The sequence below is a fragment of the Ambystoma mexicanum genome, chromosome 8 (assembly GCF_040938575.1).
Source record: "Ambystoma mexicanum isolate Mex_15411 chromosome 8, UKY_AmexF1_1, whole genome shotgun sequence".
Lineage (NCBI taxonomy): Eukaryota > Metazoa > Chordata > Amphibia > Caudata > Ambystomatidae > Ambystoma > Ambystoma mexicanum.
Genome location: NC_090929.1, coordinates 1,530,218,161 through 1,530,232,261, shown reverse-complemented (window position 1 = coordinate 1,530,232,261; position 14,101 = coordinate 1,530,218,161). Strand labels below are relative to the sequence as shown.

The 14,101-nt window shown below is 41.8% G+C and overlaps 1 protein-coding gene across 1 annotated transcript in view; it reads right to left on the bottom strand.

Moving 5' to 3' along the window:
- SORCS3 (sortilin related VPS10 domain containing receptor 3) overlaps positions 1-14,101 on the bottom strand; it is a 3,021,596-nt gene that overhangs the window by 454,625 nt on the left and 2,552,870 nt on the right. The window contains exon 15 of the mRNA XM_069611752.1: positions 3,140-3,257. Coding sequence (XP_069467853.1) covers positions 3,140-3,257 — 118 coding nt within the window. The remainder of the gene's footprint in view (positions 1-3,139; positions 3,258-14,101) is intronic.

The window sequence follows — 14,101 nt, the reverse complement described above, 5'->3', positions numbered from 1 at the left end:
GAAATGGAAGGAAAACACACAGTTCTCAGAAATGCAATAAAATGTGATTCAGTTCACCCCAGCAAGCTTAGACTACAGAAGTTTGAAAACACAGATAGGAGTTTTGAAAACACAGGCCCAAATGCTTTGATATGTGCTAGCAATGGATGAGAAATATGCTGGAAATGCTTTTTAATTCCCTTTCAGAGGTTCAGGGTGAGTGGTATCTAGTTAATATTAGTCCAGGCTCACACTAGCACTGATGCAGGGATAGTTAGCAGGTTAAACGAATTTCTGGCAAATGGAAGGCAAGCAGCAGCAGTTTTTACATGTGAAGAAATTTGCAAATCGTGGTAAAATTCGCGAATGCGTGTTCCGCGATTGCGGTAAAACTATAAGGGGTAGGAATGCGCTTCTAGGTTCATAGGAAAGCCACGATTCTAAGCTTTCAGATAAAAGTTACTGCAAGTCTCTAGCCCAAACGGTTACAGAGTTATGAGCGATTAAATAAAGGTCGTTTTTCAGATTTGAAATTTTAAAGTTCACCTTGCAACTAGAAAATGACAAGTGACAGCTTTACAAATGACAGGTGACAGTTAGGAGACAGTTCTACTTAGATTAAAATAGGATTGAATTATATTATTTTAACTAGGAGATTGGTTCTGCACAGTTTTCTAGGTACTCACACTATATTCTTGAGTGAAATGTGCCTCGCCACGGATCTGGTCAGGGTTTTAGACTGGACTCTGGTCTGGTCTGGTCTGGCCTCTGCACTTCACAGTGATCTGGGTCAGCTCTCTCTGGTTCTCTGGTCTGGGTCTCTAGTTTTGGATAGATTGAAGTCTCTAGTTTGGCTTTCTGGAGGTTGATGGAGGTAAGTATGGATTTTTCCGGCAGAGCGTCCCGCTGCAGATGGATTTGGAAGGTCCCTATCTGTCCTGTCTGTCTGCTTTTATGTGTTTAGAATGTGGGTGTGTTCTAGCATCACTGACCCTACCTCTCTCTCAGCTTCTAATTGGTCAAACTTCCATTTCTTATTTGATTGGGGAATGAACTGTGAGTCAGAGGGATGTCATTTTATGGCTTGCAGATAGGACACTCCTCTGTCAGATTGCACACATTCTATATTTGATAATAAAAGACATATTTCACAGTTACACAGTTGCTTGAAATTACATATACATGGTGTGGCTGAATTTAGCCATGTCTCTGTCCAAATCTGCTGTTTCTAGGAGCTTGCATTCACAAATGGCAACTTCTAGCACTTTTTAATGTGCTAAACAACATTGGATCTTCATTAAATTTTATACAACTGTTCCTCACATATCTACCCACATACCAATGCATTTTCGTTTGTCTAGCTGAAACAGGGAGTCTGTAATATTAATAAACAATGGGGTTTTGCCCCAGAACATCACACAAATTCGAGTTTAGTCTTGAATTAAAGGTACATTTTTTAAATTAAAGCTCTCAAAGTTATACATTTCTGTCATTTGATTACAAAGAGTTATCAGTGTTTTTGTAAAATATATATTTTTCTTTCAAATCAGTTCTCAGAGTGTTGGAGTCCGCCTCCAAGACTTGGGTGGGTCAGTCACAGATCTCTGCTGGCTGGCAGATCTTTGTTGACAGCAAACATTTCAGAATTAACATATTCCTTTCAGAGGAAAGGGTCCTTTGTGTGGTCTCTGGGAAGCTCCCAGCCAGTCTGCCTTCTATCAATCAAAATGTCATGTGAGATTCTAACTCCTAGTGTGAAGCTCTGGAGGTGATAGGGTTTCCCAGGCTTCAGGCCTCTGGGAACAGCATGTGGCTAATTTTTAATTAAAATGCAGCCTTTGAAGTCAGCTGAGTCAAATCCCTTTGTCAGCAACTGCACTCAATTCTCCTGTCAGAGTTTGGACCGCCAGCGCCCCCTTGAGGATTTTGTTGGTACTGCATGCAATTTTGGGATTTTCTTGGATTAATGCATTCTAAACAGGAATGGTTCTTACATGGTAGTAAATCCTTGCTTAACATTGTTTTGATGGGGCTCCTTACAGTAAGATGGTTATGTGGAACCCCACAAAAAGGGTTGAATCTTTAAAGTGGTCCAATGAGTCACGATTTCAGCAACTTTTTGACATCAGTAACAGTGGATTTTGTTAACAAAGACCTTTCTTTACACTGGTGGGTGGCAAGTTAGGTAACCATTTTGGTGTGCGCACAACTGCGCAGCTCTCCTGGATTCTGGGATGAAATGATGGGCGGCGACAGCGCATCCCCATCTTTACACACTCCAATTATTTATTTTTGTTCTGGGGCAAAATGATGGGCAGCGACAGCTTAATCCCCATCTTTACCCCGTCTAATGATTCCACATGGGTCAAAACCCTCCACAGCAAGACCAAGTACATATGCAGGCAGGTTTATAAACTTCAGACATATAGGAATGTGCTATTCTAATCTTGCATAGGAACACATATCTCTGCAATGAGTGCTTAACACACTGAGCTAACTTATTAACCAGTGTGGCACTCAATTTACCAATATGCATTTCAAAATTGGCTATTACACATGATCAACATAATTCCCACAGGAAGGAAATAATGCTACAGGATTTATCCCACAAGGAACACACAAACTATATATACCACAGTGAACACAGAAAGCATAACATGATGAATTGATCGAGGCAGAATGTACTTGCCACAACCGACAGGCAATAGGTTTAGAGCCTCAGCACCATGCAATACAATATCCTGATGTGTGCTATTTAAGTCTGGTGAAAAAGGGAATCTTACTTCTTTAGATCAGGCAGCCTTGTGTGGCCCCCTCCAAGGTGGGGGCCCTGGGCAAGTGCCCCTTTTTCCCCTCACATAAATACGTCTCTGATCATGGCAGGGTCATATCTTTGTCAATTTCAGACACGTTGCAGAAATTGGTTGACAGCTGACGGACCTCAAACCTCCTAAATTGTGGCTGGATCAAGTTTCCCTCAAACTAGATTGCCAAGGCCTTATAAAAAGCAAGTGAGTCAAAATGAGGAGGAGCTTAGTGTCAAAGTCAAAAGGCTCAAACTAAAGACCTCAGTGGGTTGCAGTGACAACAGGGACTGCATTACCTATCGAGATCCACCCATGCAGAGTATCATTGTTCTTGTTTTTGTAGATTGCAGTACCTGATTGTGCAGATGCCAAGTTTGGAAATCATTTTCATTGCACCGTCTCCCGAAAATTGATTTATAATCCACTTTCACCAGTTGCCATTCAGAGCGGAGACTGAAGTGTCCGAAAACCCTAAGCATGGGGGAAGAGGAGACAACATGTTATCATGGGGATGTTCACACATAAGCTCAATGTAGGCGACAATCAATGAAGCTCTTTTCATAGTTAATTTGATAACCCCCCCCCCCAAAAGCAGCATAAGCTCCCCAAGCACACATGCAGTTCCACACGCTGCACCTCTACAGTTCATTACACTTTGATTGACATTGATCATGATTTTAAGACTAGTGGCAAGAGAAAATGGACTTTGGTGGTTTGTTTTTAGCTCCAATCTAATGAATTGATATTTTCACTTACAACAAAAAATCATAACACGCAAGTGCAGTTTGCATCGCCATGCATGTGATATACACAAACATTGCAGAAATACATCCGATACCAAATTAGCTCATAAGATCTTGTGGAAAATTGGACATTAAAACGTGAAATGAAGCAATCAAGCACATCATCCGCAGTGAACCGTATTCTAAACTCAATTTAAATTTCTGGCATTTCCTCCATTACTATTTAAGTAAAACAGAATCATGCCCGTTTCAGCGCCTAACTTCATTAGAGAAAAACTGAATATAGTCCAGTGAGGTACCTTTGCGAACAAAATGCCCCCCCGAGACTCTTTTTTTAAAAAAGAAATATGCCAAAGCGCTGTAACCCTTTTATAAATATTTGCCTACAGAAGGGTGCAAAATAAAATGGAGTCATCTTAATATGGAACATTGTCACAAATGCACTTAACACACTCTGATAACTTGCTTTCAAACTATGGTCTGGGATATTACCCTTGTCTGAATTTTTGGTTCTGGGACAGCTCATGTCTGCTATTTCCGAGCACACAGTGACCAACTTGTTCTCCAGATAATTGATAAGTCACTGCCAATCCTTCTCTCTAAAACAATAATATATAGTATTTCCCACTAGCAGGTTGTTCTCCCCCAAGTCCCTCTTCTCTAACTTCTCAGGGAAAATCCCTCACCCTTGGAATCCAATATTTGCAACATTATTTTGAACACATGACACCCACAGCAGTAAAGGCGATTGAAACATCTACCACAATTTATTCAGTGCATCATTATATGTGTGATTAACCTACACAAGGGGATATACCACTTTGCCCGCAGTGTTATGTACGGCATCATTTTCTTGGGGGCTCATGTTGAATGAAAATGTAATTTGGTTGCGGGGACCTGTTACGTTTGTAATGCAACAGAAATGACTCCCCACCGCACATTTTTGGTCATTTGCATGGTGTGGTGCGAAGGTGCGGGGAAAAGGGCAGTATGCATACTTTAGCACTCTGCTGTTAAAAAATTGTAAACTCTGCCTTTTCATGCCGGCACAAAGGCTGGAGCATTTGTATGGAGGAGAGGAAGCAGACGGTGGGAACGCAAGTTGTGTTTCCGCCGCTTCTCTCCACCATACACACGATTGAAGATGAGCAGTGATGTGAATGGAGGGATTTAAAGCCTTACTCAAGGCTTTTACGCCTTTCATTCACTTTACAGCTCAGTGTAACAAGAGCTCCTATTAGTTTAGTACTAACGTTATCCTAAACATACTCTTAATTTGCACCACTTTACAGCAACTTAAGGATAAGTTGATACAAATGGTTGATCATTGTCCAAATTATCCTTTTTAAAGGGTATATGAAACTTTTAACATTGACATAGTGCAGGATGATAATTCTGTGCCACTCTGTAAGAATGCATATGGGAACGCAATTGTGTAACTGGTCAAGGACATTTAGCAGTTCACTTGATGACGTGCCTTGAAGAAAGAATCACGTGGGTATATGAGGATTTATTTGGCAATGTTTTTTTTTTTAACCTAGCCATATTTGACTGTGCCATAGAAAATGAGTCTTCTCCTAAATAAATGATGCAAATATAGCATAATCATTTTGTGCCTGTGTACATACTTGGCTTATGTTGACCTACCTTTGCATTGCATGTTGTTTTTTTTTTGCATATAAACTGTGGCAAGGAATATGAGGTTGCGGTTTTCATATGATGGTGATCAGAATGATTCATTCTATAGGAATCTTCAATTAACAGATTTTACAATTTGCAAATGAACCCCAATACTTTGTCTGTCTGAGGGTTTTCGCTTTTGCCCTGTTACTAGCCCCTCCCATTAATAATTACTACCAAACCGCTTATGACATTTTTAGGAAGTTCGATTTGATATGATATATGATGGGTTATTTATAGCGAACCCCGGGTCCGCAAAATTACAAAATGCAATGAAGTAACTAAGGAAGTGATTGTTCCATTGGACATGTGTTTCCTTTCTAATCACACCCAAATGGGTATCTCACACTCTGCCTCAGACTCTACCTGGCTACAGCTGACCTTATGATGTTGGCACCTGGGCATATCAGGGTTCAGTTGGCATATGGCAGTAGTACCTTGGCCTGTGTTAATATAACTCAGCATAGTAGGCTGCACAAGTCAACTAATGATGCTACCTGGACATGTGATGCTTTTCTTGGAATAAGATGCCAGTACCTGTTCATTTGAGGCTGCATTTCCTGTGCGTTTAAAATTGCACTTGGGCATACAAATTAGGTGGGTCTCCGGATATGACAGTGCACATGGCAAAGGGTTACGCTACTTGTCCATGTAGACTTATATTAGACATTTTCTTTTATGCTCGTTTCTTTTATGCACAACTTCTGTTTGCGTGATAGGTGTGCTAACACACACATGCAGACATAATGTTAAATGTTGCCTATTTATTATATTTATTTATTTATTTATGTATTGCATCTGTTGATGGTGTCCAAGACCCAGAGGTATCACGGCGCTAGGAGTTACATTACATTCAGTGCAGTAAAGAAATGCATTACCATACACTACCAACGCGTTAGCGTAAAGTGGTTATCATGCAGACATATATTAATAAAGGTGAGAACACTTTTAGTTGTATTTGTTCAACACAAGTGTTTTGATGTTATTGCGGATGGACAGATAGGAGGGGTCTTCTTTGATGTTGGGTGGAAGCACATTCCAGCAGGTGGGAGCGATGACTGTGAAGCTGGTTCCTATCGCTCTTTTTCTATAAATCTTGGGGTAGTTAGTAGGTTAGAGGAGGAAGAGCGCAGGCTATGTAAGTTTTTTTTTTAGAGATGCAGTGGGTGAGGTAGGGTGGGGTGGTGTTGTGTAGGCAGTGGTGAGTAATGGACAAGATTTTAAACTCTATGCGCGCCTCAACTGAAAGACAATGGGCTTTACGTCTCACACTGGGGATGTGGTCAGAACATTTCATCCCCCACCCATCTCTAAAGGTGTTGTTTTGGATCAGCTGCAGTTTTCTAAGGTTTTGTTAGAAGGCTCCCGCAAGGATGACGTTCCAGTAGTCCTATGATGGCTCTGGCCAATTTGTGGCAGTTGGCGCTAGTGAGAAATTTCCTGGATAGGTTGATCAGTTTCGCTGAATAGGCAGCGGGCGAGGCAACCGCCTTGACATATTTAAGCTTGGTGTTGAGGAAGACCCATAGAGTTTTGACATGGGCGGAAATAGGGTTACCATTAACGCAAAAGGAGATGAAAGGTGTTTGAGGTGATAGGGAGAGCCAACAATGAGTAGCTCCATCTTATCAACATTCAGGCAGAGGTGGCGGTTAGCCATTCAGGCCTGGATGATGCTTTATACCCGGTTGACATTATTAGAGTCAAGTTTGTAATTGCTGGTGAGTTTGAGGAGGACCTGCATGTCATCAACGAAGTTGGTGTAGGGAATGTTTAGGTTGTCCAATTGGTTGAAGAGTGGCTTAGTATACATGTTGCATAGTGTAGGCGAGAGGCAGGGTCCTTGGGGGACACGATAGGAGACAGGGATGGAATCTGCAGATTCGGTCCCTGTGAAGACCCTGGAGGTTTGTTCGCTTAGGAAGGACTTATCCAGTCGGCTGCTTCAAGGGGTAGCTTGAACGAGCCTGTGAGATGGTGGCAGAGGATGTCGTGATCAACGAGGTAAAAGGCAGCCGAGAGGTCAAGTAAGAGGAGGATGGCAAGGTCTACATTGTCACACAAAACTTGACATGGTGATAGACTCCATGATGTGATTGTATTGTGCAAATAGTGGTACACTTCTGGGCTTTTAATGGCATTGGATTCCCATCAGATGCCTTGATGTTTTGCTTTCTCCTTCATCTGAGTTGAAATTGGAACACATGAAGACAAGAAAGCCCTGTTGTCAGAAAGGGAATATTTGTTGAGTTATTGGGGCTACTGAAGAAGATGATCTACAACATATAAGTGCCTAACTGGAGCCATCGCTTCCATCGACTGAACCTGAAACTGGTCTGCTTTTCAGTGGCATTTATGCAGATCTGGGTGTCATCCCAATAGCACTGCCTTTCCAACTATTAGGTATGTTTTTTCCTTTTCACCCATATCCTTTGATTGTAGACTGACTCTAAGCATATTTAATAAATACTAGTAGAAACAGAATAAGCACTAAGAGAAGAATTAGTGAAATACAGTGTCACTCGTTAGAATATAAAAACAATTTAAAAGGCAATAATGAAGTCTCCCAATGAAGATTGATCCTTGGCAAGTCAGCGTGACGAAAGAACCGATGCAAGGGCAGCATCATATAGCTGTTGAATCAAATGGTACAGATGGGTGCATCCGGTGGGATGACACAAGGGCCTCATTACAAGGTTGCCGGTCTGGATACAACAGTACCGGTAAGCTTACCGGTACCGTTGTATCCGGACTGGAAAACTCTGAGTGTGCTGAGGGTGCCTTTCATTCCTCCAGGTCTGACCTGGCGGAATGAAAGGCACCCTTGAGCACAGCAAGCCTGTAGCACCGGCACAGTAATGAACCATGCCGGTGCTACAGGCATACCCATTCCCATTGAGCCCCATGGGGCTCAAATGGAAATGGGGATATACCAGCTCTGGCACCCGCAAAAGGGTAATTACCGGGTGCGGCAGAGTCAGAATACTCCAGTAATTGCCCATTTGCGGGTGCCGGATTTTCTTCGGCAAGGCTACCTCCAACCTTGTAATGAGGCACAATGACTTGCTTCTTTCACTGCTCTTTTCCTCGCTCCTTAGAATATCCTGATCACAATAATCTAAACCTTATCAAAACATCTGTGCTAACATTGGTGATCTCTTACAACCAGAACAACAGCATGGTACACTGTGGCAAAGGCCTCTAACAAATACAATACTATTAGTAGGTAGGTTGATCCTGTATTATGCATGGAATACATATTTGTCTCAGAATTGCACTAGGTCAGTTTTGGGGAAGTGGAAGGTCCTAAACCATTATTGAGGGCAAACATCCTTATTGTTTTATTAGTAGCTATACACACCATTCAGGATGAAAACATTGTTATAGTGGATTTTGCTCACATTATATAGAATGCTAACATTTCATATGTTTAGCACCTCAAACCTTGTTGGAGGTGTGTGATCACGTTTTTGACTTTATATGAATTCCACAGAAAACGTGTCATATTCCTGGCATTCATTTCAATGTGCCATGGATAGTTTGCTTCATCTTCCAGTCCTTGTTTGTGCCAAGCAATGGAGAATCACATAGCTGGAGTCAGAGCATTATGTTTCTCGTTGGGCAATTATGAAAAGAATGTGCACCTTGAAAGATCTGTGTGATACATTTTCAAGTTGAAATTCTCTGAGAAAGAGAATCACATGATGGGCCGCTATGATGATATCCCCCCGTCCCCCTGCAACTCCTTGAATATAAGTATGTCCTACCATTTATTGAAGAAAGACCGCTTCTTCACACTTCCCTCCATTACTCATCCGAAACAAGTGGGATAAAGGTTTGATCTTGTATTGTTAATGTTAATGTTTATGTTAAAGGATATTTGTACCGCGCACCATAACCACCAGAGTGATCCCCTGGCGCTCTGGTGGCTCTGAAAAAGGGAGGGTGGGTGAGTTAGTGAGATTAAGCTGGAAAAGTGCAAGAGAGCAGTGATGTGCTGTTGGCAGCCTCAGCCCGGTGGGTCCGTTGGCTCTGCTTGGGGTGTTTTGTGCTTGGTAGTCGTTGTGATCTGTTATGCAAGTCTATGTGTGGTTTGTTTTGTTGTTGCATTGTAGTGAAGTTTGTGCGGATTGCTGTGGTTCAGTCTTGTGGTTGTGTTTGGTTAGAGTTTGAGAGGTGTATGCAGAGGGATGAAATTGTGTGTACTTCCACCTATACGGTGCTTCAGCGTAGATTGATGACTAGGGAATCATTTGGCAGTATAAGAGTCAAACTTGCCATCCTTGTTTTTATATGAATTTCTCTTTCACAGCATGTCACGAGATATCCTATGTCCCCCTTTCCCGGGGGAGAAGGGTCTGTCTCAGTTACACGGTTGGGAGATTGAGGTTTCTGTAAGAAGATGAACAGGTGAATGGGAATGATGTCAGTTTCTCTGTTATTGAAAATACCTCCCAAGTCCCATTGCTAATATGTTTGGGTTATATTTGTAAAGGATTGCTTGATACAATCTGACATGTACTTTTCCATGTACAAGTGTGACCATTCGACACAGGTCATTGATGTGGGTGTTCCTCTGAACTCTCCACCTCCGGATATTTGCAAGGTTTGCTTTCTTTCCGTTCCCTAAGAAGATCATGATGGTTTGATGAAGCAGTAAGCAAGCAGTATATTTAAGAGTGGACAGGAGTCAATCAGACAATGAGCTTGTAATTGACTGAGGGAATGGTTTGCCCTGTCGTTTGACTAACTAATCTCCACCAAGCGACAGACTGTGAGGAACTCATTCAGAATGCCATTTTTGAATCTGCGCATTGGAGGAGTGCATCACGTGAATCCATGTTGCACACATTTGGTTTGAACGCAGAAGTGATAATGCAGCTGAGGTCAAAGAGATCTGTGTAAATGGTAAGGACAAGATGTGGGCCGAGAGATTATCTGATGGATCCGGAACGTTAAACTTAAAGGGACAAGATAGAAAACTTGGAACGGTGCTTTGCTTATCACTCACTCTGAGGCATTGATTTGTGTCTTGTTTTTTGTTGTGGAAGCAGCATACAGCAAAGACTTCTGATGAACTTCAGGGGGTATATTAATTGTTGCAAAGCTGACAAATTGTAGTAGGACACTTGTAGTATTGGATCCACATGTGAAGGTCACATGCCTGCACATCGAATAGGTCCATCAATTGCCTGGGGGCATTCTCCTTGCAAGTGATGTGGTCTCCATTGGCGTAGACTACGTTCCCATCAAGGAACAAATGCCTAAGTCAAGGAACCCACACAAGGAGGCATACAATGTAACAACACCCTTCAAATTAATTAAAGAAGATAGTTCTTACTCATGAATACTTGTGTTAGATTATAAAACACAGAGAGGGTCAAGTTCTCCGTTTGGGAAACAAGAAAAAGTGGTAGTTAAAGTAGACAAATAGTTAAAGGTATGTTACATTTCTAACACCTCTTTTTTCGATCTGCTGGATTTGCTTTCAATTGATTGGCATGATGAGACGAGGAGTAGAGGGGACTTAACACGACTGTCTTAATGTCCCACTCCAGCTGTCATATCAACCTCTTTATCATCAGAATTTGATGTTCATGCATGTTCAAGTACAATGGAATCGTAGGACATCGGCCAACTTGTTTCACCTGCAGAAAGCAGGCAGATTCACTGGAAATCCATTGTAAATGCCTTCTGCAATCATTACATGAGGGAGGCGTTTACACTTTTTAAAACATGTAAAGCGTAATGGTGACTGTGCCTGTGTTTTACACTTTAACTATTTGGTGATTCATTGCATACAATAAATTGAACGGAGCAGACCGTTTACATTTAAATCTGCATACTAAAATGTGCAACATGTAGGTGTACAAGCCAGGATAAATCACCTTTACGTCTTCTTTTTGTACTCTGCTGTGCAAATTGAGTAAGCGCTGCCTGACATTTACACAAGGCAGACAGAGTTAACAATAGATTGTGGGATGTTTTTACCCATGCATCCGAGCCCTACCACAAAAACTGTGCAGTACTGGCATGGAAAACATCATGATGGCCAGAACTTCCCAGAAAATGCACAGGGAAATGCACGAAGAATAGGCTGCCACCCATGTTTGCCTATGTTGTGAGCACAGAAGGGCACAGAGCCTAAAACCATTGTAAAAGGGGCAATGCTGATTGCCAAAAGCAACCCATAACTGGTGGGAATTCGTTTTCTTCAGGTCAAACATGGCTAATTTATGGGCACACAATTATTTTACTTCAGAACTACACCAATGCCATTTGTTGAACCTGGACAATATACTTCCATGTAATATCTCTTGTTTGAATGCTTGAATTCAAGACTGATCCAAAAAAATTGCATGCAGTACCCGCTTTTGACTGAGGGCGGCACTAGCGGTCTTAACTCTGACAGGGAAACTGCATGTCAGGAGTTGCAGGAGAGGCCTTTACATCAAAGGCTGGGAGTTAATTAAAATCTTAACCACATGCTGTTCCCAGAAGACAATCTGATTTAATTAACCGGCCAAAGGCTGGGAAACCTCTCACCTCCAGAGATTCACACCAGGAGTTAGAATCTCACATGACCTCTTGATTGATAGAAGGCAGACTGGCTGGGAGCCTCCTGGAGACCACACAATAGGCTCTTGCACTTGAATAGAATATGTTGATTTTGACTGTTTCCTGTCAACAAAGGCCTGCCTGCCAGAAGACACATGTGATCACTGACCCACCCAAGTCTTGGAGGCGGACTCCAACACTCTGAGAACTGAATTGAAAGCAAAATATATATTTTACAGAAACACTGATAACTCTTTGTAATCAAATGACAGGAATGTACAACTTTGAGAGCCTTCATTTAAAAAATGTACCTTCGCTTCAAGCCCAAACCCCAATTTGTGTGATGTTCTGGGGCAAAACCCTGCTATTTATGTATACTACAGACTCTGTGTTTAAGCTAGAGACATGGGAATTTACTGGAGTATGTATGGACAGGCCGTGTATATGTGTATAATTTTTAATGAAAAACCAATATTGCAAAACCAGTTAAAAAACGCAAAATGTTGCCGTTTCTGAATGCAAGCTCTTAGAAACATCAGAGTTTGAACAGAGTATACCTCATGTGATACGTGATGGGTGCATGTAATTTCAAACCACTGTGTATCTATGAAATATGTCTTTAGGTCAAATATAGATTTGTCGGCAAACTGACCAGGGGAGGATCCTTTGACCCATAAAACCTACAGCATCACCATGACACACATTTCCTCCCCCCAATCAAAGCAGTGCGGAAAGCTTAACCAATGGGCAGTTGAAAGAGGGGCTGGCTAGTGATGCTGCACACACACCCACTTTCAAAAGACATAAAAAGAGCCACTGGAAGCTAGAGAGGACATTCAAATCCAGTTGCTGCAACGGGCTCTGCCAGACCATACAACATCCAGAAGATACCAGATTCAACACTTAGACTTTAAAACTCCAAAGAACTTGATTCAGAACTCAAAGCAAGGGCCTAAACCCACAAACTGAGAACTCTTCTCAGTAGGCCTCAGCATCCAGCAAACCTAACAGCGGTAGCAGCATCCAGGAGCCGTGCAGATCAGCGCTGGGTCCAGAGAAAGCAGTGCAGAAAGATCCAGAAGCAGTGCTGTACCCAGAGAAAGCAGAGCAGTATCCAGAACCAGAGGCCAGAGATCCAGAGTGGCCCAGACCGCTGTTAGCAGAACCAGAGAGCTGACCCAGATCACTGTGAAGTGCCGAGACCAGAACCGGAGTCCAGTCCAAAACCTGACCAGATCCGTGGGGAGGCCTATTTCAAAATATATTGTGAGTACCTAGCAGAACTGTGCAGAACCAATCTCTTAGTTAAAATAATATAATTCCATCTATTTTAATCTAACCAGAACTGCCTCCTAACTGTCACCTGTCATTTGCAAAGCTGTCACCTGTCATTTTCTAACTGCAAGCTGTAACCTGTCGCTTTGAACTTTAAAAATTTCAAGTCCAAAAAACAACCTTCACAAAATCGTTCATTACTCCGTAACCGTTCCTCTGAAAGCTTAGAATCTCACCTTTCCAGAAAGCCTAGAACCGACTTCCTAATCCTTATACTTTCTCCACAATCACGATTCACGCATTCGCGAATTTTGCCGCGATTTGCGATTTGGCCCGATTTCTTTACTTGCAAAAAGATAGCTGCTTTTGCCTGAACTGCTAAATTTCGTTTGCCTCTTAAGAACCATCCCTGAATCATTGCTAGAGTGAGCCTGAACTCATATTAACTAGATACCACTCACCCTGAACCTCCTGAAGGGAATTAAAAGCATTTTCAGCATATTTCTCACTGCATTGTCACCATATTCAAAGCATTTTGCCTGTGTTTCAAACTTCTGTAGTCTAAGCTTGCTGGGGTGAACTGAATTACATTTGATTGCATTTCTAAGAACTGTGTGCTCTCCTCTTCATTTCCTTACATTGCATAAGGGGGGGAGTGGATTGCCAGAGAAAAGTGATTACATTGTTTTGTTGAAATCATATTGAGTATTTTCTGTATTGCATTTTCATTCAACATTGCATCCATCTGAAACTAGATAAAGCATTCTCTACCACCTTATTCTTCTGTTCCTATTCCGAAGCATGCTACCTCATCCTTTATACTACTCCTGGGTAATCAAATCAGTTTATTAGTAGAACATTACCCATTGTTGTTAACTGCTCATGTTCTGAAGTGTGATATTAATTATTAATTTATTATAAAGTGTGATATATATATATTGTTTACATTCTCAAATAAACCGTTTAAACTTGCAAAACAGAACTACTTCCTGGCTCAGTGGGGTCAGGGGGGTTCCAAGAGAGGGGTGTTATATAGGGGTAGTCATCCAAAACTCATGA